General features: G+C 46.8%; 2 protein-coding genes across 4 annotated transcripts in view; one reads left to right on the plus strand and one right to left on the minus strand.

Moving 5' to 3' along the window:
* The first annotated feature begins 941 nt into the window (after positions 1-941).
* On the plus strand, positions 942-22911 carry TUBB6 (tubulin beta 6 class V). Of its 3 annotated transcripts, none has more exons than XM_032152844.2 (4): positions 942-1080; positions 1418-1526; positions 3659-3769; positions 22231-22911. In XM_032152844.2, exons 1-4 carry the CDS (start codon positions 1024-1026, stop codon positions 22266-22268), a joined length of 315 nt encoding a protein of 104 aa, XP_032008735.1. In that variant the 5' UTR covers positions 942-1023; the 3' UTR covers positions 22269-22911. The 3 variants fall into 3 exon arrangements, with proteins under 3 accessions (XP_032008735.1, XP_032008734.1, XP_032008736.1); XM_032152843.2 differs by lacking the exon at positions 22231-22911 and adding an exon at positions 18110-19659 and having other exon boundaries at positions 946-1080; XM_032152845.2 differs by lacking the exons at positions 942-1080; positions 1418-1526; positions 3659-3769; positions 22231-22911 and adding exons at positions 13466-13697; positions 18110-19659.
* AFG3L2 (AFG3 like matrix AAA peptidase subunit 2) overlaps positions 22043-25708 on the minus strand; it is a 21047-nt gene continuing 17381 nt past the window's right edge. The window contains exon 6 of the mRNA XM_058439694.1: positions 22043-22868. Coding sequence (XP_058295677.1) covers positions 22650-22868 — 219 coding nt within the window. The 3' untranslated portion in view covers positions 22043-22649. The remainder of the gene's footprint in view (positions 22869-25708) is intronic.

The following is a 25708-nucleotide window of genomic DNA, read 5'->3' on the forward strand; positions in this document are numbered from 1 at the left end:
CTGGGAGGGGACGCAGAGGCTACCCCGGTGGTCCCAGCCTGCAGCGTTCACGTGAGGAAACTCCCGCAAAAGCCCTGATGCATGCCCATTCTGACTGCAGAGGCCAGAGCATCCCGCATTTTGGAGGCTGAAAGGCTCTCGATGGTCCCCTAAGATAACCTTTTCCGTTAACAGACGAGTCCGCTGAAGCGCAGAGCTAACTGAAAACAGCTAGAATTAAAATCCAAGTCACCCGGCTCGGCATCAGCGGTCATTCCTTTCCACCACACAAAACTGGCCAGGAAGACGGACTCTCGCGCGCCCTCCCAGGCCGAAGCGCATTTCTTCGCCAACGCGCGAGGGGTAGGCTGCATAGACCCGGCGCAAGGGTTGTTCATTTTCGGATCCAGCCCTGTAGTCACTTTAGCTAAACCCCGTTCCAAAGGGGTGGGAGTCGTCGGAGAGGAATGGCCTCTGTATCTCCGGAGACGGAAACAGCAGGACGAAGAGGCCCTAAGAACGTGTGCCTGGGGTGCGACAGGGGGTGGGGGGGTAGGGGGCAGAGACCCTGAAAAGCTCCACTGCCGCGCCCCAGGGCCGTCTCCCGGCTGGACTGGACTCGGCGCGGGCGGCTGCAGGGCTCCCGGGCGCGGCGCTGGGACCCCGCGGGCCACGTCGGCTCCGCTGCCCCGACGCCCAGGACCGACTCGCGTCTCCCTCGGGCGGGGCACCACAAGGGGCAGCAAAACGGTGGTGGGGGCGGGCGCCGCGCTCCTTCCCGTCTCCTCCCCGCCACCTCCGGGCCCGTCCTTTTCCGCCCGGCTCCCGGCAAAAGTCCCCCGACTGGCGCCCGCGCGTCCTCCCTCGGCTCTGCAGGCCGGGCCGCGGCGTCGAGCGGGGGCGGCGGGGGCGGGGCCCGCAGCCATTGGCGAGCGGCGGGACGAGGGCGGGGGCGCGGAGGGTCGGCCCCGGGACGCACGCAGCCGGCCCGCAGTTGCAGCCGTCGCCCGCAGAGCCAGTGCCCAGCGCATAGCCGCGCCCGCCATGAGGGAGATCGTGCACATCCAGGCGGGCCAGTGCGGGAACCAGATTGGCACCAAGGTGGGCCTGGCGCGGTGCGGGGCTTCCCCGCGGGTGGGCTGCTGGAGGTCCCCGGGTCTCCTGGCGCGACCCCCGCCGGGGCGCGCACCCGCTGTGCGCCCGTGGGTCCTCGGAGCCCGGTGGGGACCCGCGCGGGCCGCAGGGAGGGAGCGCCCAGGGCGCGGCCGGCCGGGGACCCTCTACTCGTCGCTCCCCACCCCCATCCCAACTGGGAGCGGCTGCCGGCGGCTCAGGCGCGCCTGGAATTCGGCAGCCGGGGCGCCTGGGGTGGGCGCGGGTGGCGGCGTCCCGGGCTCTGGGTTCTGAGCGTCTGTCTCCCCGCCTTGCCCTGCCCAAGTTTTGGGAAGTGATCAGCGATGAGCACGGCATCGACCCGGCCGGAGGCTACGTGGGAGACTCGGCGCTGCAGCTTGAGAGAATCAACGTCTACTACAATGAGTCATCGTGTGAGTAGCAAGGCCGCCGCGCCCTGCCCGGCCGGGACCCGCGTGGACGCTCGGGCGCCGCCTCTGCGCGCGGCGAGTTTGCTTCGGGAAAAGTTATCTCGGGGTGTAGCAGCATGCCCGGCCACTCCCTTCACTCCTCCGGGGCGGGAAATCCGCCGTCAGTTTATTCAAACAGCTGGATTCGGCCTATCCTGAGGGTCTGAGCGCTTGAACGGGACCACCCGTTAGCGTTGTGAAATCAGCGTAGCGGTTCCTGTTCAGCCTTCTCTGTCTAGCCGGGTGCGGTGGCTCAAGCCTCTAATCCCAGCGCTTTGGGAGGCCGAGACTGGAGGATCATTTGGGCCCAGGAGTTCAGGACCAGCTTGGGCAGCATAGGAGACCACCCCCCCGCCCCCCTCCCGCCCCGATCTCTACAACAATTTTAAAATTAGCCGGGTGCCCCTGTAGTACCAGTTAACTGAGGGCCTGAGCCCAGGAGGTCGAGGCTGCAGTGAGCTGTGATCGCGCCACTGCGCTTCCAGCCTGGGTGATAGAGTGAGACCCTGTTAGAATAAATTAGAGCGTTTCTCAAGTATCCTTGGGAAAAACAAAGCTCCCCCCCCACCCCACCCCTACCCAGTTTAAAACGTATCTCTTATTGGGGATTCTTGGCTAAAAATTTGAGAAACGTTCTCTTAAGTGACTTTTCTGGTCCCTTGCAGACTCTAAAAAGACTTTAACCTCCCTGGAAGTTGAAACTGCAGGCAGTTCTGAGCAGCTAGTGGGGTTTTATTAATTTACGCAGCAATGACAAAAGGCTGGGAACATCAAGGCATGGAAGATGAAATTTCTAGAGGACACTAAGGACAGTTCCAGTATACACTGCACTTCATCTTAATCCCTCGCCCAGCTTGGGTACATCCATTTTCGATCTGGGCGTGTGCACTGCAGGACAGGAGTTGAAGAGCAGGTCCTATTTGGAATCATATTAGCTGTGTCCTCACTGGGAACAAGTCTAGCCCAACTGGCATGAAAATTCCACACAAGAACACTCTGACTCAAAATGAGAGTGACTCTGGGGAAACAGAGCCAGTGGAGTGCTCCCGGTAACAAGGTTCTCAGACTGCACATGGGCACATGTATGTGTATGCGTGGGGGAGGTGTCACAAAGCAGAGAATTTCATCAAAACCTGGCAATTTGCTGTAATACATAGTTTATTTCCATGGAGCTAAAGTTGTAAAACTTCCTAACAGGAAAGAGGTGTCAGGGTGAGCTGGAAAATACAGTAGGCAGGAAGTCAGGGGACCTGATTTCTCATCCTGCCTCTTCCTGGAACCTCCTCTGCCAGGTCATGCCTGGGCTCGTTCTTCATTCCAGTGTTAAGGTTCTGGGATTTTTTTTCTTTCTTTTTTTTTAAGAGACAGGGTCTTGGCCGGGCACGGTGGCTCACCCCTGTAATCCCAGCACTTTAGGAGGCCGAGGTGGGCAGATCACAAGGTCAGGAGATCGAGACCATCCTGGCTAACACGGTGAAACCCCGTCTCTACTGAAAATACAAAAAAAGTTAGCCAGGCGTGGTGGCGGGCACCTGTGGTCCCAGCTACTTGGGAGGCTGAGGCAGGAGAATGGCATGAACCCGGGAGGCGGAGCTTGCAGTGAGCCGAGATCACACCACTGCATTCCAGCCTGGGCAACAGAGTGAGACTCCGTCTCAAAAAAAATGCCACTGTACCATAACCATGTGGCATAACCATGGCTCACTGCAGTCTTGACCTCCTGGGTTCAGATGATCCTGCCACCTCAGCTTCCAGAGTAGCTAGGACTACAGGTGCACACCACCACACTTAGCTAATTTTTTTGGTTTTTTGTTTGTTTGTTTTTAGAAACAGGGTTTTGCTCTGTTGCCCAGGCTGGTCTTGAACTCCTGGGCTCAAGCGATCTGCCCACCTTGGCCTCCCAATGTGCTGAGATTACAGGGATGAGCCAGTGTGCCCAGCCAATTCTGTGATTCTAAGAAAGTTCCTGTACCCTTTCTGAAAAGACCCTGGTTGACCCATTCCAGGCAGCTAGAAGTGGTGGGACTTGAAAGGGGGAAGTCAATTACTTTAGAAACCTGAAAGTAACTCTTGTGGGTGGTTCTTTTCTCCTCCAGCTCAGAAATATGTGCCCAGGGCCGCCCTGGTGGACTTAGAGCCAGGCACCATGGACAGCGTGCGGTCCGGGCCTTTTGGGCAGCTTTTCCGGCCTGACAACTTCATCTTTGGTAGGTTCCATCTTTCTCACTTTCTTCTTCTTCTTCTTTTTTTTTTAAAATCAAATAGTTTATATGCCAGATTTAAAGCATCACGTGTCATAGAAAAAGTGTGAATGGAAATCAGTGGTTCCCAGCCCCACCCCTCCCATCCCTAGCTGGGTTCATCACAAGGAACAGTTTTTTTAAAATCTTGACTTTTTTGGTGGGAAGGAACCTCTATATCTCTAAATGAAATTCTTCTACTGGTAGTTCTTGATTAAAAAACAAAAACCAGGCCAGGCGCGGTGGCTCATGCCTGTAATCCCACCACTTTGGGAGGCCAAGACGGGCGGATCACGAGCTCAGGAGATCGAGACCATCCTGGCTGACACGGTGAAACCTTGTCTCTACTAAAAATACAAAAAATTAGCCAGGCATGGTGGCACATGCCTGTAGTTCCAGCTACTCGGCAGGCTGAGGTAGGAGAATCGCTGGAACCCGGGAGGTAGAGGTTGCAGTGAGCTGAGATTGCGCTACTGCACTCCAACCTGGGTGACAGAGCGAGACTCCATCTCAAAAATAGCAAAAAAACAAAAAAAACAAAAACCAAGAAACAATTTTAGACATTAGCTTCTTTCTCCCCATCATTATAAAGTTATTTTGCCATTTGTTTTTGGTTCCTGTATTGGTTTTATCAGAATTAGGTAAATCCTTTTTTTCTTGCTTCTTCCACCTAAAAAATGATGGTAAAACCTATCTTTCTGCAGACTTCTAAAGAAAATTATATAAAATTAAATGAAGTGGTACCATTAGTGTTATCAAGTAGAACCTACAGGATAGGTGGCAGATTTGGAAGTTTCCCACCTATTTTAATGTTAGAGACCACATATCTATTTACATTATTGCTAAAAAAAAAAATTCCTCACTTAATCCAACATATTTCCAATACCTGTGAAAGGCAGTGTCTTCCAAGAAAATGTGAAGAATTTGAAGACTGATTCTGGCTTAAAAGCACTATGGTGTACGAATCAAATACATCACGAAAAATCTACATTCCAACCCCTTTCTCAAAAGGCACCAGGAAGAGATAGTTTAATTGAGGGTAACAGACAATCCCATTATCCAAACCATTCCGAGAGAAAATGATGGAAAACTTCCCAACATTTCCTATGAGGCTAGGTAGCTTCTACTAGAACATACAAGTGAAAGCTGTATAGCAAACTTACTTAAAAATATAGATGCAAAAATCCAAAGTAAAATACTTAGAATATCAAATGCAGTTGTGTTTTTTAAAAAATATATTAATAGCACACTGTGACCAAGTAAGACTGAGAGGCAGATAATGTAATGGTTAGGAGTCTGGCTGTGCTGCCATACTCCCTGGGTTTAAATTTTGACCCTTCCACTCACTATGTGGCCTTAGACTTATTTAACTTACTTGTGACTTAATTTCCTCATCACAAGTGGGACTATCTACCTCTTAGTGAGATGTAAGGATTAAATAAACACTGAGAATGTCTAGTACAAAATAAGTGTTTGAGAAATACTAGCAACATCCCAGGAACGCAAGGATGGTTCAACATTAAGAAGTCTACTAATAGATTAAAGACAACATCTTAATAGATGCCCCAGAAAAGTGGGTTTTTTTTTCTGACTCCCAGCAGGAAACAATTTTTAAAAAAAAATTAAAGTTTTGGAGGCCAGGAGCAGTGGCTAACGCCTGTAATCCCAGCACTTTGGGAGGCCGAGGCGGGTGGATCCCCTGAGGTTGGGAGTTTGAGACCAGCCTGACCAACATGGAGAAACCCCATCTCTACTAAAAATACAAAATTAGCCCAGTGTGGTGGCACATGCCTGTAATCCCAGCTACTTGGGAGGCAGGATAATCACTTGAACCCGGGAGGCGGAGGTTGTGGTGAACCAAGATCGTGCCATTGCACTCCAGCTTGGGCAACAAGAGTGAAACTCTATCTCAAAAAAAAAAAAAAGATAAAGTTTTGCGTGTGTTCCTGATTTGTGGAGGACAAAAAAACTCCTATGTAAGCTGGAAGTAGAAAGAAACTTCCTTTATTTACAGATTATCTACCAGAAACCCATAGCAACATTATACTCCCTGGTGAAACATTAGAAGCATTCCCAGCAGAATTAGGTATAAGAAACAGATGTCCATTGTCTCTACAATTATTCCATGTTCTGAACGCTTTAGCCAGTGCACAAAAACCAGAGAAAGAAAAGATGCAAATCATGTAAAGGAAAAGACAAAAGTGTTATTTGTTGATGAAATGATTCTCTTGGAGTTTCCAGATAGGCTATCAGCTGAAAAATGACTAGCACTTACAAGACTTCAGTAAGGGAGCCAGACACGAGATAAAATATTCAGAAATTAATAGTTTTGCTATCAGGTTACCAATCTTTCTGATTTGCCTGGAACTAGGAGGAGGTGTTCCCCAGGACACTAGACTTTGAGTGCTAAAACTGCCAGGGTACCAGGCAAACTGGAACAGATGAATCACATTAAAAGCAGTAATCACTGGGGAACACATCCTATTCACAATTGTAATAAAAGCTATAAATACCTGGGGACAAAATTTACTACTAACTAGAGGCAAGAGGGAATTAAAACAAAATATTATTCTCCCACCAGATTGGCCAGTATTTTAGAAGCTGCTAAGACCTAGTGTTGGTGAAGGTGTTTGGGAAAATAACAGCTGTTCAGAGAACTACTTAGTAGATTGAGCAAATCAATAATTTCCATCCAAGAGTTCCAGTTCAAGGAATCTGTTCTGCAGAAATGCTCACACATAGAGATTGCAGACTGGCCTCCAGAAGAGCTGAATCCATTTGCATGCCCACGGTGGAGTGTCTGAGAGCTCCTCTTGCCCGGTGTCATCCTTGTCAGTTCGGAGGGACTGCTCTCTGAGTACTGTAATAAAGACCTGACTTGGATAACATTAATATTCCGTATTGTGAGAAAGGAAAAAGGACGACCCTACTTTATACAGATCAGCATTGAATAACTCACTTACTAAGTAGATATAGACTCAGCAGCCACAGCTTCTTTCTGGACCACATTCCCAGGTCACAGAGTTAATGTAGCCAGGAAGAAAGAGCACCGCACCGGGAGAGAGAAACTGAGCAGCTGACCCTAGCTCTGTGCCCGTTGGCAGCATCAGTTCCCTTCTCTGGGTGTCTTCACTTTACTATCTGAAATGAAGGACCCCCCAAGCATCTTGGGGCCACAGACCCCTGTAAGAATCTGCGAGAAGAAATGGCCCTATCTCCCCACCTTCTTGTAGAATTCTGCCCAGTCTTCTCCTTGAGGTTCAGTGGATTTTTGGTGAGAATCTGAGCGAGCGGACAGCCAAGATTTCTTGAGTCTGAATTACAGTTGGCTGAGTCTACCGTAGTCTCAGTAAGCTTTACCAGACACAATTCATGTTATTTCCAACTAATACACCTTTTAGAAATCACACCTCTTCTTTGATAGGCAGTGTGTGCACATGGTGTGCAGCTGGAAAGGCCATGCAGTGAAAACCCACCTCCCTCGCTGCCTGCCTCCCTCGCAGGAGTCCTTCCTGAGATAGGGAAACAGTTACAAGCACATCTGTGAATTTTTATAGAAAAAGAAGATCTTAAAGTTTTACTTATGTAAAATATATACCTTCTTCAAAGAAGGATATGAAACAACAGTAAAAGACAGGCATAAATGTAGCAGTTTACAACACAGAGTCAACTGTGAGCTCAGCTGTGGCTGAGAATTAATTTTAGCTCTGGGTTTCTGGCAACTAAATCCAAAAAAGGAAGCACAGCAGGTGACACAGCTGACATTGTCTCATAAAAGGGAATATATCCTTTTAATATATTTAAAAGGGAGCTCTCCCCACCATCCTGAGTGATTTGTATTTATTTTTAATTTGTACTTTGCTTTGCTTTTTAAACTTTGCTTTTTTTCAGCAAAAAATAATATAACCACATTCTTAAAAGTTTAAAACTAGAGTTAAAAAAAATTCTGTATGCTCATCATCTTAGTGTAATTATTATCAGCACTGAGGTATTTTTTTCACCTTTGTTTCTTTCTTTTTGCTGACTTTCATTATTGTAATCATGGTATCATTTATATCTTTTTCCATTGAACATTATATTATAAACCATATTTCACATTTAGTTTCTAAAATCCATAATTTTTAATAGCTCCATAATGTGTAATTCTTTATGCAACTTTATAATGGCCAATAATCAGGAAGCTGTTTCTTTCCAACTTTTTGCTCTTAAAAGGAATATTGAACATCTTGATTCACTTAAATTTGTCTGTTTCTGACTTTGATTTCAGAATAGATTCTCAAAAAGCAAAATTACTGGGTCAAAGAGTGAAGAGATTTAAGCCCTTTTTACACACTTCCAATTGGATTAATGCCACCAGCAGTGTCTGAGAGCATAGTTTTTGCTGCACTTTTGCCTGAAATTAAACTTTTCAAAGAAACGTAGCAACTGAATGCTTATTTTATGATAGACTCAGGGCTTTAAGAACTACTTTATAGGAAATGTAAGAACAGCTGTGAATTTAGCCCTTCTCTTCTACGCTGACATAAATTGTCAGTGTAAAACAGAGAAACCTGCACACATACCACGCCAGGACTCACACAGAGGAGCCAGAAGGTAGGACATTAAAATGCAACTCAGCGCACGCTACACTGTTCCCCAGGGGAAGGGTGGTTAGCCGAAACTCATGCCACACCCATTACTGCTTTTTGAGATACGATAGGAAAAAAGTATATAATTCTACATAGTTGAGTATGTTCATACTCACACGTGTTACACAGGGCTTCATGTACCAGTGGCTGGTTTTATTTCTTAAATGGGTAGTAGGTGTGTAGAGATTCATATTATTTTTCATATGCTTTTGCATGCCTTAACTCTGTCAAAAGAAAGATGTCAGTTGTCTCAAAGGTGTGGTCACGGAAAAGGCAGCTTTCATGGAGAAGGTTTTCAGCAGGTCATGGCTGTCTGGCCCCGGCCCAGTCTGCCCCAGGCCTGGCAGCAACTGAGGGACCCAACCCAGTCTGGATGGGCGCCCCGAGGAGGCCTTGCCCACCAGCAGTCAACGCAGTGCAGCCAGGACCTGGCCAGGTCTCAAGAGAGAGTCAAAGCCATGAACTGATCTTTATGAGTGCACTACAAACTATTGAAGTGGTGAGAAGCTAGTTTCTCATAGCTGCCACTTTAGCAATTGTGAGTTTTCTTTGGTTTATTTGAATTGAACATTGGGAGAGTGTAAGGTCTTTCTAGCTGTTGACAAATGGGAACACGAAGATTAAGACAAATTAAGACAGACCTATGGTGCCCATTTAGTTATCTAATTGTCCCTGTAAGCCTTCAAAAATGTTAGAAATGACCCTTGGCACATAAAAACTGTCCCCGAAATTGCTTCTTGCATCTTTGCTTCGTCTGACATGCAACCCTATTTTTGATTCAGAATGTTTTAAGTTTTCAACAGGTTGTACTGACATGATATGTCTTTAATAGGAATTTTAGCAAGTTGACACCATTTTGAGTTAAGAATTGTGACTTGTTTAAATGAATATGCTTATTTGTTAAAATAACATATTATGGAGAATGGAGAAGTATCCAGAATGTATAAACATTCTATATTGTTTAGCTAAATAGTTTTTAAGTCATTCTCCAGTAAAAGAGGTAGAATTGTCTGTGAACTGGAGATGATCCATCCTCACTGGCTTTATACCATATTGTTTCAGTTAGAGTTGGTAAATTACAATAAACCAGTGTCATTCCATTTCCAAATAGAATTTGAAATGATTTAGGAAACACTCACTTACGTTAGTAGTGTATACCTTTAAAAGTGAAAGTTACCTGTAATTCCAGCACTTTGGGAGGCACAGACGGGCAGATCATCTGAGGTCAGGAGTTCGAGACCAGCCTGGCCAACATGGTGAAACCCTGTCTCTACTGAAAATACAAAAATTAGCCAGGCGTGGTGAGCGCCTGTATTCCCAGCTACTCGGGAGGCTGAGGCAGGAGAATCACTGGAACCTGAGAGGCAGAGGTTGCAGTGAGCCGAGATTAAGCCATTGCACTGCAGCCTGGGTGATGGAGCAGGATCCTGTCAAAAAAAAAAAACAAAAAACTTCCCGGTTGGGCAGTGGCTAATGCCTGTAATCCCAACACTTTGGGAGGCTGAGGCAAGTAGATCACTGGAGCCCAGGAATTGAAGGTCAGCCTGGGCAACATAGTGAGACCCTCTGTACAAAAAGTTTTTTTTTAATTAGCTTGGCGTGGTGGTGTGCACCTGGGGTCCCAGCTATTCAGGAGGCTGAGGTGGGAGGATCACTTGAGCTAAGAAGGTTGAGGCTGAGGCTGCAGTGAGCGGTGTTTGCGCCACTGCACTCCAGCCTGGGCGACAGAGCAAGACCCTGTCTCAAAAAAAAAGAAAAGAAAAACTTTTCTGTAATGAATTGCTGCTTGCATAGCAGTCATACATACTCTATTGTTGGAAAGTTTTGTGGGAAAAGAATGAAGCACCAGAAAGGTAAACGTTCTTCCAGCCGCTTTCTGTATTTCTAACTTTTTCTTCCAGATTCAGGGCTAGAAGAGGGGGCAGGAGTGCACAGACCCTTGACACTTACTCCATCACCCAGTGTGAGCTGGAAACCAGAGAGGGGACTCAGAGAAAACCCTGGGGACCTGTTGTAGCCCCACTGCCAAAGCTTAGAGTTGGCAGCCTCCTGCAGTCTGGAGTCACTGACTAACATCACACCGTATCAGTACAGAAGATGTTCAGTTCACGACTCCCAAATATTTAACTGGAACATCTGTTGCTATGAGACAGTGGCAAAATATTTTTCAGAAGTCACCAGCTTCCTACTTACATCAAGAGCACAGAAAACTTCATGGCTATTCATGCTATAAATATTGAGGAAGCTGGGTAAATGGTGTGAGCTGCAGAGGGAGTCAAGTTCAGCATCTCCGTCCACTTACAGCTAACTCAGGTCTGACTGATTGGGGTTCTATGTTTGCCAAAAGCCACCTATTTTCAGTTGTTGGTTTCTGCTATTTTAATGAAATAGGTCCCAGGTTGCCCTGGGTATTTCCCATGTAAAATGTGACAGTTCTAGCACCGAGTGTGGACCAGCCCCGAGCTTGTTTGTCCCAATGCCTATGTTGTAGTCTTGCCAGGTGCTGCCTGCTAGGTTGGGTGGGGAAGGGGTGGAGAGAAGTTGGTGGGGGCTTAGGAAGGACAGTGACCGTTTTCTCGCCTACTAAGAGAAGGCAGTCAGCTAGGTTTCACTGTGCAACACAGCTGGGCAGGAAGAAGAGAATCCCCTGTTCGTAAGAGGACAGTCACATACTAGATGCTGTCTACGGCTTGTGAAAAACACAAGGAAATGGCCACCTGAAAGTACTAAAGTGGCCAGGCCCAAAGTGTTGGGATTACAGGCATTAGCCACTGCCCAACCGGGAAGTTTTTTGTTTTTTTTTTTTGACAGGATCCTGCTCCATCACCCAGGCTGCAGTGCAATGGCTTAATCTCGGCTCACTGCAACCTCTGCCTCTCAGGTTCCAGTGATTCTCCTGCTTCAGCCTCCCGAGTAGCTGGGAATACAGGCGCTCACCACGCCTGGCTAATTTTTGTATTTTCAGTAGAGACAGGGTTTCACCATGTTGGCCAGGCTGGTCTTGTGGCCCATGTGGCCAGGCCCATGCAGCACACAGCAGGCATCTGCCTAGCCTGGCCCCTCTGCAGAGCCACAGGGCCTGCCATGCCAGTGGCACTGGGCTTTGCACTGCCAAATGGGGCAAAGACAATAGGAGAGAAAGGCTGAGCTGACTTCTCAGTGGGACTGAGACGGAGATCTAGGGAGGCTGATGCTGCAGACAAGTGCAAGGACCCACTGTGGTCAGTTTCAGCTGGCCAGTTCTGCTCTCTGGAAACTTCAGTGTTCAATATTTAAATATGTGGTTTTGTTTGTTTGTTTGAGATGGGGTCTCGCCCTGTCACCCAGGCTGGAGTGCAGTGGTGTGATCATAGCTCACTGTAGCCTCAAACTCCTGGGCTCAAGCAATCCTCCCACTTCACCCTCCTGTGCTAGGATTACAGGCGTGAGCTACCATAGCTGGCCTTAAAAAAAAAAGTGTTTAATGTTTTCATGTCAAAGTTAAAACAAACTGCTTGTACATGGTTTTTTCAAACAGTACACATAGATTGTGTATACAGTGCAGAAAGGGAAAGCCCTCATCCTTTCTACTGGTGGCCCCTGAGGTTTTATTCCCTAGGGGGATAACTGAGTGTGTAGACAGTTGGGCTGTGTCCTGCTGACATTTTTCCTTTTTTTTTTTTCTTTTTTTTTTTTGAGGTGGAGTTTTGCTCTTGTTGCCCAGGCTGGAATGCAGTGGCGCAATCTCGGCTCACTGCAACCTCTACCTCCCGGGTTCAAGCAATTCTCCTGCCTCAGCCTCTGGAGTAGCTGGGATTACAGGCGCCCGCCACCACACCCAGCTAATTTTTTGTATTTTTAGTAGAGATGGGGTTTCCCTATATTGGCCAGGCTGGTCTCGAACTCCTGGCCTCAGGTGATCCACCTGTCTCAGCCTCCCAAAAGTACTGGGATTATAGGCGTGAGCCACCACGCCTGGCCCTACTGACATTTTTCTGTGTCCATGTGCACTTAGGCGAGCACACAGAGCTGATTTTGTTTGGGGAAAATGGGATCCTGCTACACACACCATTTTGCAGCCTTTTGAGAAATTCATTAATGTATCTCAGACACCCTCCATGACAGTCACAGTGCCTACCATTGTATATGTCATCATTTAGTAATTTCCCACTTACTGATGACATTTTAAAATTTTTCATTAAAGAAGAGCTGGGCTCAGGGGTTCACACCTGCAATCCCAGCACTTTGGGAGGCCAAGACAGGATGATCACTTGAGTTCAAAAGTTTAAGACCAACATGGACAACATAAGGAGACCCTCTCTACAAATTTTTTTTTTTTTTTTTGATACGGAGTCTCGCTCTGTTGCCCAGGGTGGAGTGCAGTGGTGCGATCTCGGCTCACTGCAAGCTCCGCCTCCCGGGTTCACGCCGTTCTCCTGCCTCAGCCTCCGGAGTAGCTGGGACTACAGGCGCCCACCACCACGCCAGGCTAATTTTTTTTGTATTTTTAGTAGAGACGGGGTTTCACCATGTTAGCCAGGATGGTCTCAATCTCCTGACCTCGTGATCTACCCGCCTCGGCCTCCCAAAGTGCTGAGATTACAAGCGTGAGCCACCGTGCCTGGCCAACAAAATGTTTTTTTAATTGTCCCAGCTACTCAGGAGGCTGAGGCAGGAGGACCCCTTGAGCCCAGGAGTTGGAGGCTGCAGTGGCTATGATTGCACCACTGCACTCCAGCCTGGGTAGCAGTGGAAGACCCCATTTCTAAAATAATAATAATAATAAATTCCTTTTTTATACTTTAATCTTCACTTGATTATCATAAAATACATGTTTTAGTTAAAATGTCATAAAGCTAGAACTGAACTCCCTTAGGACCCCATCCTTCAAAGACAACCTGTTCTTTAATTGTAAATGTTTTAATAAAGTAATGTTTTTTTTTTTTTTTTCATTTTGCTAGCTAGCTAGGTAAAACATTTTCATGGTTTAGGACTTAAAAGGAACAAAAGGGTATATAGTGAAAAGTTGATCTCCTTCCTACCCCAAACTAGTGTTAAGATTCTTGAATGTCCTTTCAAGTATGTTCAGGCAGACACATATATTCACACACATACAATGGAGCCAACTGTATACACTGTTCAGTACCTTAGTGTCCCTCCCTGGCTCCCCAGCAACTTATTTTGAAGATCTGTCCATTTCACAACTATGGCTGCCTCATTCTTGTTGATAGCTGATCGTATCCTCTGCAGAGATACCGCCATGGATTTAACCAATCTTCAGTTAATAGGTATTTGGGTTGTTCCCCTTTTTATTATTATAAACTGTTCCTCAGTAAACATTTGTATATATGTCATTTTGCACATGTATGGGTCTATCTAGAAAAACTTACAGAAGTGCAATTGCTGTATCTAGGGGGATAATTTTGATAGCTGTAGCTCAGCTGTTCTAGAGGCCACTGCCCTTGCTATCTCAGCAGCTCCCGTGGGAAGTGGCCTTCCCCAAACCCTCAGCAGTGCAACTCAGGTGTTTGGATCTCTGTCAGTTTCATAGCGGAAAATAGAATCTCGTTTTAATTTGTGTTTCCCTTATGAGAAGGGTTTAGCATTATTTCCAGTACCTAAGCTACTGGAATTTCCTTTCCTGTGAGCTGTATGTTTATAGCCTTTGCCTGTTTTCCTAATGGCTGTTGTTTTTCTTTCTGATTTGAGGACTTCTTTAGATATTTAAGGAGGGTATCCTTTATATGTGATATGAGTTATTAACAGTCCAGTACATTTTAACATTAAGTTCAATACACTTAATGAAGAATCACAGAATTTGTTTTTTCTTGCACTGAACACCTACAGTGTTTAGCACTGATAAATGCTTCATCCCCCCTCCCCCAAGAGTAGGGCCACTGTGTAAGGCTCTACTTGCTATGTACTGCAGAATCCAGGGGTGCCATCAGTAGGCCTCATTGTGAGCAGGCCCGTGTCCCAAATTGCATAGGAGACCCTTGTCCACTAATTAAAGATCGACAAGTGAAAGGCAGCTTGCTTACCCAATGTAGCACTTGGCAGCTCTCAGAGGCAGCCTTGGTGGTTTCACTGCTTCATAGCTCAGTGCCCCCAGGGTGTGTGCAGCATCAGGGATGGACCTGCCCACGTGAGAGCAGAGAAGCTGGTCTTTGGGCAGTGGTTGTGAATTGTTGCCACCAGCCGTGTGTAGACAAAAGTCAAGTTGGAGTAAGTGGGGAGAGGTCTGTATAATGCAATGCAAGTTTTTATGACTTGAATTAGTTAAATCTGCAGCCCAAAATTTCATGAAAATAAATATTTAAAACATTTTATTAAAAATTAAATTGACAAAGTCATATTAGAAATTACTATTTCAAGTAATTTCTATATACTGAAATAAATTGCCTTAAAGTGAAAGAGTGAGAGTGTATTTAGTAAGTCTTGGTTAAGCCTTTTTGGTTTACATTCAGAAACAGGAAAAGAATGACTGATGTAAAATGGCATGACCTGCAAGTTAGGTCGTTTCCAATTCTGCTTTCTTCAACGTTGAGTTGTTGGCCCGTTGTGGTGGCTCATGCCTGTAATCCCAGCACTTTGGGAGGCCAAGGTGGGCGTATCACTTGAGGTCAGGAGTTCAAGACCAGCCTGGCCAACGTGGTGAAACCCTCTCTCTACTAAAAAATACAAAAAATTAGCTGGGCGTGGTTGTAGCACCTGTAATCCCAGCTTCTCGGGAGGCTGAAGCAGAATTGCTTGAACCTGGGAGGCGGAGGTTGCAGTGAGACGATACCGTGCCACTGCACTTTAGCCTGGGCGACAGAGGAGACCCCACCTCAAAATAAATAAACAAACAAAATTGAGTTAAGTGACAGATGATTGAAAATACTTTTTTTTTTTGAGACAGGGTCTTGCTCTGTCACCCAGGCTGGAGTGCAGTAGCACAATCTTGGCTCACTGCAACCTCCATCTTCTATGCTTAAGTGATCCTCCCACCTCAGCCTCCCGAGTAGCTGGGACTACAGGCATGCACTACCAGACCCAGCTAATTTTTGTATTTTTAGTAGAGATGGGGTTTTGCCATGTTGCCCAGGCTTGAAAATACTTTTTGATAATAGTGCACGATTTGATTTTTGGGATGTAACTCTGAAGACAATCAAAGAACTGAATGACATTGTAGAACATAATTCATTCTGAAGACAATCAAAGAACTGAATGACATTGTAGAACATAATTCATTCCCATTTACATATATCTGTGGACAAGATTTCTCATATATGTAAAAATTAAGAGGAGTAGAATTGATCCCAAGCCTTGGCCCTTTCTGGCAGTATTTAATGTTCACCCTTGGATAAATGAACTAATAGGAAAAAATAGATAGATAGATAGATAGATAGATAGATAGATAGATAGATAGATAATAGATAGATAGATAGATAGATAGATAGATAGATAGATAGATAGATAGATAACATTAACACTTTGTAATTACAGGTAAATTAAAAAGAATCAACTTCAACTGCTTGGAATTATTTCTGATTTTTAAATATATTCTATCAATACATTTAACAGAAGAGTTTTTTAAAGTGACTATATTGTTTCCAGAAATTAAAATTATATCATATGCAACTATTTGATTTATGAAAAATAATAGATGTTAACTTTAAAATGAATGAGAGGTATCTAGTATCTAGTTTTTTCAAATGTTCATTAGCCAAGTGTAGTGGCATGTGCCTGTAGTTCCTGCTACTCAAGAGGTTGAAGTGGGAGAATCACTTAAGCCCAGGAGTTCAAGGCTGCAGTCAGCTAGGGTGGTGCCAGTGTATGCCACCCTCGGTGACAGAGCGAGACCTTGTCTCTAAATAAATAAATACAAATGTTCACAGCAATGTATGAAAGCTATTGCATTATATGAAACTTGTAGTGCCCAGAAAACTAAAAACAAAAATTAGTTCCTCCCACTCCTATGTGCATCTGTTCATATGGACATACAAACCTGTGTAATTTTTTACAGCTGGGAAAAAAATGCTTCTGCTAGTGAAATAATCCATTTTAAAATGAGATAAAATGAAAAATAGGATTTTAAATTTAAGAGCCAATCTTTCAGATTCAAATTTTTTTAGGTAAAGTAAGGTATACATAAGCCTGTCTGGCAAAAATGCACCATTATGCGGCTGGCCTGGTGGCTCACGCCTGTAATCCCAGCACTTTGGGAGGCCGAGATGGGTGGATCATGAGGTCAGGAGATGGAGACCATCCTGGCTAACATGGTGAAACCCTGTCTCTACTAAAAAATACAAAAAATTAGCCAGGCGTGGTGGCGGGCGCCTGTAGTCACAGCTACTGGGGAGGCTGAGGCAGGAGAATGGCGTGAACCTGGGAGGCGGAGCTTGCAGTGAGCGGAGATCGCACCACTGCACCTCCAGCCTGGGCGACAGAGCAAGACTCCGTCTCAAAAAAAAAAGCACCATTATGCAGAAAACAGACTAGGTCTCTTTCTTGTTACTTGAACTCTACATAAAATACAGAAACCTTTCAGACATATTAAGCTCCTTTTCTCAACTGGCCTGGAAACAATTTGAGGGCAGGAATTACTTCCTGTGCTTAGTATTTAATTATAGGGGCAGAATAAATAATTGGTTCTGCAAACATTTTGCAACAGTAATTCTGGATGATGAATGAGGGGCTCCATTAACATGAAAAAGTGTCAGTTTTAAAAATAAAATACTTAGGCCGGGCACGGTGGCTCACACCTGTAATCCCAGCACTTTGGGAAGCCGAGGCGGGCAGATCACAAGGTCAGGAGTTCGAGACCATTCTGGCTAACAAGGTGAAACCCCGTCTCTACTAAAAATACAAAACCATTAGCTGGGCATGGTGGCGGGCGCCTGTAGTCCCAGCTACACGGGAGGCTGAGGCAGGAGAATAGCGTGAACCCATGAGGCGGAGCTTGCAATGAGCCGAGATCGCGCCACTGCACTCCAGCCTGGGCGACAGTGTGAGACTCTGTCTCCAAAAAAAAAAAAAAAAAAAGAAAAGAAAATACTTATACATAGTACAAGATTCCGAAAGCCCAAAGGAGAGAACTTTTTTTTTTTTTGAGATGTAGTCACACTCTGACGCCCAAGCTGGAGTGCAGTGGCACCATCTCAGCTCACTAGAACCTCCACCTCCCAGGTCCCAGGTTCAAGCAATTCTCCTGCCTCAGCCTCCCAAGTAGCTGGGACTACAGGCTCCCCACCACCACGCCCGGCTAATTTTTGTATTTTCAGTAGAGATGGGGTTTCCCCATGTTGCCCAGGCTGGTCTCTAACTCCAGACTTCAAGTGATGCACCCGCCTCGGCCTTCCAAAGTGCTGGATTACAGGCATGAGCCACGGCGCCCGACCGGTAACTTATTTTTTTAATGTATACCTTTTGTTCCCTTTGAATTCTACCATGTGCAAGAATTATCTATTTAACATGGAACAACCAGGTCAAAATGTATATACATCTTTAAAACTGACCAGTAGCTACTTTGACTTGCCTAAAAACGTTACCAGTGCATCTGCTCAGCTGCACTGTTGGTGGGTACCTGTTTCCCTGGCCCCTCCCTTTGGCTAACAGCACATCATGGAATCACTTCACACCCTCCTTGTCGGTGACCAAGCATGGTGATGGCGCAGCCCTTTCCTGTTTAAACGGCACGGGACTCTCTTTGTTGCAGGCCAGACGGGCGCAGGGAACAACTGGGCGAAGGGGCACTACACGGAGGGCGCAGAGCTGGTGGACGCAGTGCTGGACGTGGTGCGGAAGGAGTGCGAGCACTGCGACTGCCTGCAGGGCTTCCAGCTCACGCACTCGCTGGGCGGCGGCACGGGCTCGGGCATGGGCACGCTGCTCATCAGCAAGATCCGTGAGGAGTTCCCGGACCGCATCATGAACACCTTCAGCGTCATGCCCTCGCCCAAGGTGTCGGACACGGTGGTGGAGCCCTACAATGCCACGCTGTCGGTACACCAGCTGGTGGAGAATACAGACGAGACCTACTGCATCGACAACGAGGCGCTCTACGACATCTGCTTCCGCACCTTGAAGCTGACAACGCCCACCTACGGGGACCTCAACCACCTGGTGTCCGCCACCATGAGTGGGGTCACCACCTCGCTGCGCTTCCCGGGCCAGCTCAATGCTGACCTGCGCAAGCTGGCGGTGAACATGGTGCCCTTCCCGCGCCTGCACTTCTTCATGCCTGGCTTCGCGCCGCTCACCAGCCGCGGCAGCCAGCAGTACCGGGCCCTGACCGTGCCCGAGCTCACCCAGCAGATGTTCGATGCCAGGAACATGATGGCCGCCTGCGACCCGCGCCATGGCCGCTACCTGACCGTGGCCACCGTGTTCCGCGGGCCCATGTCCATGAAGGAGGTGGACGAGCAGATGCTGGCCATCCAGAGTAAGAACAGCAGCTACTTCGTGGAGTGGATCCCCAACAACGTGAAGGTGGCCGTGTGCGACATCCCGCCCCGCGGCCTGAAGATGGCCTCCACCTTCATCGGCAACAGCACGGCCATCCAGGAGCTGTTCAAGCGCATCTCCGAGCAGTTCTCAGCCATGTTCCGGCGCAAGGCCTTCCTGCACTGGTTCACGGGTGAGGGCATGGATGAGATGGAGTTCACCGAGGCCGAGAGCAATATGAACGACCTGGTATCCGAGTACCAGCAGTACCAGGATGCCACCGCGAATGACGGGGAGGAAGCTTTTGAGGATGAGGAAGAGGAGATCGATGGATAGCTGGAGTAGAGCCGTCCCAGCTCAGATCCTACAACACGCAAATTCCTTCTTGAACCCTGGTGCCTCCTACCCCATGGCCCTGAATGGTGCACTGGTCTAATTGTGTTGGTGTCGGCCCCTCACAAATGCAGCCAAGTCATGTAATTAGTCATCTGAAACAAAGACTAAAACAGCAGAGAATTGCGGGTTCTACCCAGTCAGAAGATCACACCATGGAGACTTTCTACTAGAGGACTTGAAAGAGAACTGAGGGGCCACAAAATAAACTTCACCTTCCATTAAGTGTTCAAGCATGTCGGCGAATTAGTAGGGAGTTAGAAACAGTCTTTTTCATCCTTTGTGATGAAGCCTGAAGTTGTGCCATGTTGCCTTATATGAATATGCAGTATGGGACTTTGAAATAATTGATTCATAATAAAATACTAAACGTGTGTCTTCATCTCTCTAGCCATGTGCATAAATGACATAAGTTACTTTGTATGGTTACAGTGGCTACTTGGGTCACTGGTCTCTCCCTGGGGTGAACTCCTCCCCACTTCAGTTCACAAAAACAAGAGGAAAGGGCTCTTCTTTAAATGGAGGCTTTAAGGGGAGCAGCCAAAACTGTTGGTAGCTGGAAGGCAATGCAGTACAAACAAAAGCCCTTCTTCCATCCGCAGCCACCTTTTAGACTCCCACAGAATCTTGCATTTTCCCAAGTCAGGTCCTGGGCTAGGGTTCCCCAACCTTGTAGCCAAAGGAGCCACAGGAAAGGCCTTTTGGCCTCCAGACAAAGCCAGGGGTGCTGGGTGGGAGCTGGGGTGCCAACAGCCAGCCCTGCGTGGGAAGGATGGGCCCTTTTCTGTTGTGACCCATCACACTTGATGGCTTCTACCACCGGCCACACCTTTGGAGTTTCCAAAGATAAGCTGCACGAGGCATGCACGGTAGCCCCGCTAGTGCCTGGTACAGACCTTACTGTTCACAATATTTTTGCTTTACTTCTTCCTGCCCTCTTGAAGCTGTGAACGTGGGACTTGCTCTAGCCATAAGAATGAGCATAGCATGTCACCCCCGAGTGGAAGCGTCATGTGCCGGTGCCAGCCCTCCTGCTCTGCCTCCCAGGTGGGCAGCCCCCCCGCCCCCCCAATCCCTCCTGTCCACCCGTCCAGGTTCCTGAGTAACCATCCTGGGCAGAGCCCACTCTGACCTGTGTTGGACAGGGAATGAGAGACAGACAAAGCTTTGTCATTCAGGACCACTGAGGGTTAGGGTTCCCCACAGTACAACCACACCACCACCCTTGGTCTGTGATCCCAGGCCTTACATTGACTAGCTGTATTTATTTCGTGTTAAGCCCCAGCCTTGGGCAGATGGAAAGGTCATCACTAAACACAGCAGCATGGCTTGAGGTGATCACAGATCATTTTGCAGAAATCTGAACTATTCTGAGACCACAGTAAAAATAAATCTTACCAGCTCACCACCCACATCTGTCCTGAAAACATGTTCCATGTGACCATGGAGAGGAAAGATCCATGCGTGAGCAGGCCCCACATGACGGTGGCACAGGTAGCCATGGCTCCTCCTAGCACAGAGGGCCACTTGCACAGGTTGAGCAGCGGCTCTAGGCCACACTGGCAGCCGTCCAGGGCCCAGAGCTTAAGGTGGCTCACCTCACCAGAAACATGGGTGTCATAGGTGCTGTCTGGCTTTGTCACTCTCACTGTATCAAGCCTGACTCACAGTGGGCCCCACTCTCGTCCCCCAGGAGGCCTCACAGCCAAGGCCTGTGAGAGGGCAGCCCACGCTGGCTCCACGCCTTGCAGTGGTTGGGTAAGGAGTAGAGAGCGTCTCCTAATCGTCTACTGCCTGTATGGTAAAAAGCACACCCAGCACCCTCACAGCTGTGTGAGCCTCAGCCTGGAAACAATGCTTCATTGGGCACCTCCCAAAAACACCCTATGAGGAAAGGAAGTGGCCAGTGTGGCAATGCCTGCAGGTGCAAAGGTCAAGCAGGGGGCGCCTGTTCTTCTGGCATGCTGAGCTTGGAGTCAACAGCTGCTTCCACGGCCTGCCAGGGGACAGGTGGGTATCTCAGGCTGCTGGGAAGTAGCCATGGGTGGAGCATGCATGGCCTGAGGCCATGGCAGGGATGCCACTAGATTGTGTTAATTCTAAAGCCACTGTTCCGACAACATCAACACCACACAAGGCAAGCTGGAATAATGCTAAAACAGACTGCTAAAAATGTAAATAGTTAAAAATGCCAGTGTCTCCCCCATGTCCAAATAACAGCAATTGATATAAGACTTAGCAAATCTTCCTCATGCCATCGTTTTTAAGGAATTTTGATATAGGTTTGCAACACTACAGACTCACTTTTCTGGAAGCACATAACCAGTAACTCCCTTCTAATAGACAATAGGAGCAGCTTAGCAGTCAGACCACTCCTGAGATGTCCCCAGAGAGCCAGGGCCCAGGGGACTCCAGCTTAGTTCCACTGTTCCTTCTCTAAAATCCAGGTGACGGCTCAGGTCAGCCTGCCAGGCCCACTATGGTTACACATTAACTTCTAGACCCACGAGGTGTGGCCAACATCTGGCCATGACTGGCCTCTTGAGGACCTGCACTGGGGTGGTTATCATGGATTCAGGCCATGACTAACCCCTCAGGACCCATGTACTTTATATCCAGAGCTCAGTGCATCTTTACAGGACATGTAACTCTAGAAGGTTCCAACCTCCTGTGGGAGCTGATGAGAACCAGCGAGGCTGAGATTTTGAAGGATTCTCCTCTAAAAAGCAAGAAAATTTAATTTCTTGCCATTATGTTTTCTAAAAATATTCAGAGCATAAATAGGGACCCTTTGTGTGTTCAGAAAAAAAAGTACAGTGTTGACATTTTATTTTTTATGTAAAGAAGCCATATTTACATAATACATTCATATTTTTAAGTATGTTACAGCTCCTGTAGAAAACCATTCCATTAAGACAGCAACAAGTGATCTGGATTCAATCTTTAAAATATTAAGTCAAATTAAAATGTTCTTATCAGGACTCCAATTTAATTTCACAGCCTATCTGCACAGGGGAACTGAGGAGAAACAGGAATGAAGAGTGGGCGACAAAGAGAAAGCATCCCTTCCCACACGCCAAGAGTCCAGTGCAACGATCCCTGCCACACGGTCAGCCGACCCCACTTGGTGCCACAGGGTCCAGCCTCGGCCACTCTGGGCTCAACCTTTCCAGCACGTCTGGGAGCCCAATGAGGCTGTGGGACAGTGTGCATTTCCCTCAAGGCCTCCGGAAAGTCACCTGCCACCCACTGTGACCTCCGAGGCTGAAAGGACTAAGGACTCCTTTCCCCATCATTTCAGCTGGGCCAGTGACTGGCTAAAATCAGCACAGCGTTCCCATTCTTCTGAAAGCCACAGCTGAAATAATGCACCAGCTGAAACCACAGTGGACAGACTGAGATGGCCTCCCTCTGGGCCTCTAGTTGGCAACTTTCTCACCCGGGGGCTCCTCTTTCTCCTTTTCCCGCTCCTTGTTCCAGTCCTTAAGGCCTTCTGGAAGTGAGGTGTCCTCATCCAAGCTGCCAGTGCCTTCCACAAATTCTTCATAGGTAGATTTTTCCGCAAATGGTCTGGGGCCCAAAAGTTCAACCATATCATTCTTATCTAATACTTCTTTTTCTAACAACAGAAGAGCAACCTGAAATATGAACAATTTTCATTAAATACAGTTACTCAGCAAAGTCTATTCAGAAATATTAATTTTTTATTTACAGGTGACTCCATTCCAAAAAAGGATTTAAGACCAATGAAAAAGATGTCTCATACATAAGGTTACACAGTTTTAGAGTAAGATGTGCAAAATATCAAAGCAACCAATGTCCATCTGTAAGGGACACATTTCCATACTAGACATATTTCCATACATCTGCACAATAAATGCTGACCGTCTATAATAAGGAGGAAGCTGGTCGGGCGCGGGAGCTCACGCCTGTAATCCTAGCACTTTGGGAGGCCGAGGCGGGTGGATCACAAGGTCAAGACCATCCTGGCCAACATGGTGAAACCCTGTCTCTACTAAAAATACAAAAAAATAGCTGGGCATGGTGGTGTGCGCCTGTAGTCCCAGCTACTTGGAAGGCTGAGGCAGGAGGATCACTTGAACCCGGGAGGCGGAGGTTGCAGTGAGCCAAGATTGTGCCACTGCACTCCAGCCTGGGTGACACAGTGAGACTCCTTCTCAAAAAAAAAAAAAAAAAAAAATAGCAGGAGGCTGTGTATGTTCTATATACATCTCGGAGATACACGCTTCAATTAAAAAAAACAAGATGTTCAGTGTGCACAGCATCTTACGTTTGCTTTTCTGAGGTGATAGGAATGTATCTTTTTATGTGCGTTAAAGCAGAATAGGCAGCCGGGTGCAGTGGATCACACCTGTAATCCCAGCACTTTGGGAGAATGAGGCGGGCGGATCACCTGAGGTCCGAAGTTCGACACCAGCCTGGCCAAAATGGCGAAACCCCGTCTCTACTAAAAATACAAAAATTAGCCAGGCGCAGTGGTGGGTGCCTGTCAGCCCAGCTACTCAGGAGGCCGAGGCAGGAGAATGGCTTGAATCCAGAAGGCGGAGGTTGCAGTGAGCCGAGATCGCACCATTGCACTCCAGCAGCCTGGGCAACAGAGCAAGACTCGGTCTCAAAAAAAAAAAAGACTAGGCAGGAGCCATGAGCTTAGGGCTTTTTCTGTACCCAGAACCCAACCATACACAAACTGGAACTTAACCTAGACGCATTCTTTGTAACTAACTTCAAATTAAGCTTCTACCAATCATAAACAGCCAACCAGCCAACTGGTGGCAGAACTTGGGACCATGCATTGGACCACACAAATAAGGCAAATGCCCAGCAGCAGCCAATCAAGCAGTCATGCACTGCTAAGAGCAGTCATGCACCGCTAACGACATTTCAGTCAACGATGGGCCACATGTAGATGGTGGTCCCGTAAGATTATAATACCTTATTTTTACTGTACCTTTTCTATGTTTAGATGTGTTTAGATACCATTGTGTTACAATGGCCTGAAGCATTCAGTACAGTCACATGCGAGCAGGTTTGCAGCCTAGGAGCAATAGGCCACACCACACAGCCTAGGTGTGCAGCAGGTGTACGACAAAATCAACTAACAGCAAACTCCTCAGACCGTATCCCCATCATTAAGCAACACATGACTGCAGTTTCTTTACTTTGCCTCTAGGCTCAGCCTACAAAAGCTTGCTGCTCATGCTGCCGGAGCAGAGCTCTGAACTTCTAATTCTGAGGGCCGCCCGATTCCCAAACTGTTCTTTGCTCAAATAAACTTATTTGTTAAATTTAGTCTAAAGTTTCTTTTAAACGGTACATAAAAAATATATGGCCACGCGCAATGGCTCACGCCTGTAATCCCAGCACTTTGGGGTGGCGGATCACCTGAGGTCAGGAGTTCCAGATCAGCCTGCCCAATGTGGTGAAACCCTGTCTCTACTAAAAATACAAAAATTAGCCTGGCGTGGTGGCACTTGCCTGTAATCCCAGCTACTCGGGAGGCTGAGGCAGGAGAATTGCTTGAGCCAAGATGGAGGCACTGCACTCCAGCCTTGGCAACAGAGGGAGAGTCTGTCTAAAAATAAATAAATAAATAAATAATTTATATATATATATATATAAACATATAAATAAATAATTTATATATATAAAAATATATATATAAATATAAAACAAGGGCAGAGATACAAAATGAAGGCAGGAAGGTTGATGTGACAGTAGTTTACTCTGAAGTTCTATTCATTTGTTACAGCTGGACCATAAATTTGACACTACACGTTTTAACAGACTACAGAAAAAGGGACCCCTACCGGATTACACACATGGAAGAAAATTAAGCAGTTTAAATTATAAGTTGATCTCATAAAATGATTTTTTTTTTTTTTTTTTTGAGACAGAATCTCGCTCTGTCACCCAGGCTGGAGTGCAATGGCGTGATGTTGGCTCACTGCAACCTCTGCCTCCCAGGTTCAAGCAATTCTCCTGCCTCAGCCTCCCCAGTAGCTGGGATTACAGGCGTCCACCACCACGCCCAGCTAACTTTTTGTATTTTAAGTAGAGATGGGGTTTCACCATGTTGGCCAGGCTAGTCTCGAACTCCTACCTCAGGTGATCCCACTGCCTCAGCCTCTCAAAGTGCTGGGATTACAGGCATAAGCCACTGCACCTGGCCAGACTTATTTCTTGAGACAACTCCTTACTTTGAAATTTAATCTATTTGTAGTTTGCAATACATGTTATGTTTTTAAAGATATAAAATTATGAAAGTTTTGTCTTTTCAGTTCTTAAAAATTTTATTATAAAATGCTTCAAATAGGTACAAAAGTGGAAAGAATGGATAATCCCCATGTAACCACTATCAACAGTGATCAATTTAGAAACATTCTTGTTTCAACTCTCTACATTAAGAAAATCCCAGATGTCATATCATTTTATCCATATATATATATATAGTCTATAT

The sequence above is a fragment of the Hylobates moloch genome, unplaced genomic scaffold (assembly GCF_009828535.3).
Source record: "Hylobates moloch isolate HMO894 unplaced genomic scaffold, HMol_V3 SCAFFOLD_5, whole genome shotgun sequence".
Classification (NCBI taxonomy): Eukaryota; Metazoa; Chordata; class Mammalia; order Primates; family Hylobatidae; genus Hylobates; species Hylobates moloch.

What these genes read in the sequence shown, in the direction of transcription:
- TUBB6 (XM_032152843.2), top strand. Translation starts at nt 1,024, where the DNA reads ATGAGGGAGATCGTGCACATCCAGGCGGGCCAGTGCGGGAACCAGATT. An exon ending in CTACTACAATGAGTCATCGT is followed by an intron (nt 1,527 to 3,658) that starts GTGAGTAGCAAG and finishes TTTCTCCTCCAG; the next exon opens with CTCAGAAATATGTGCCCAGG. An exon ending in GCCTGACAACTTCATCTTTG is followed by an intron (nt 3,770 to 18,109) that starts GTAGGTTCCATC and finishes TCTTTGTTGCAG; the next exon opens with GCCAGACGGGCGCAGGGAAC.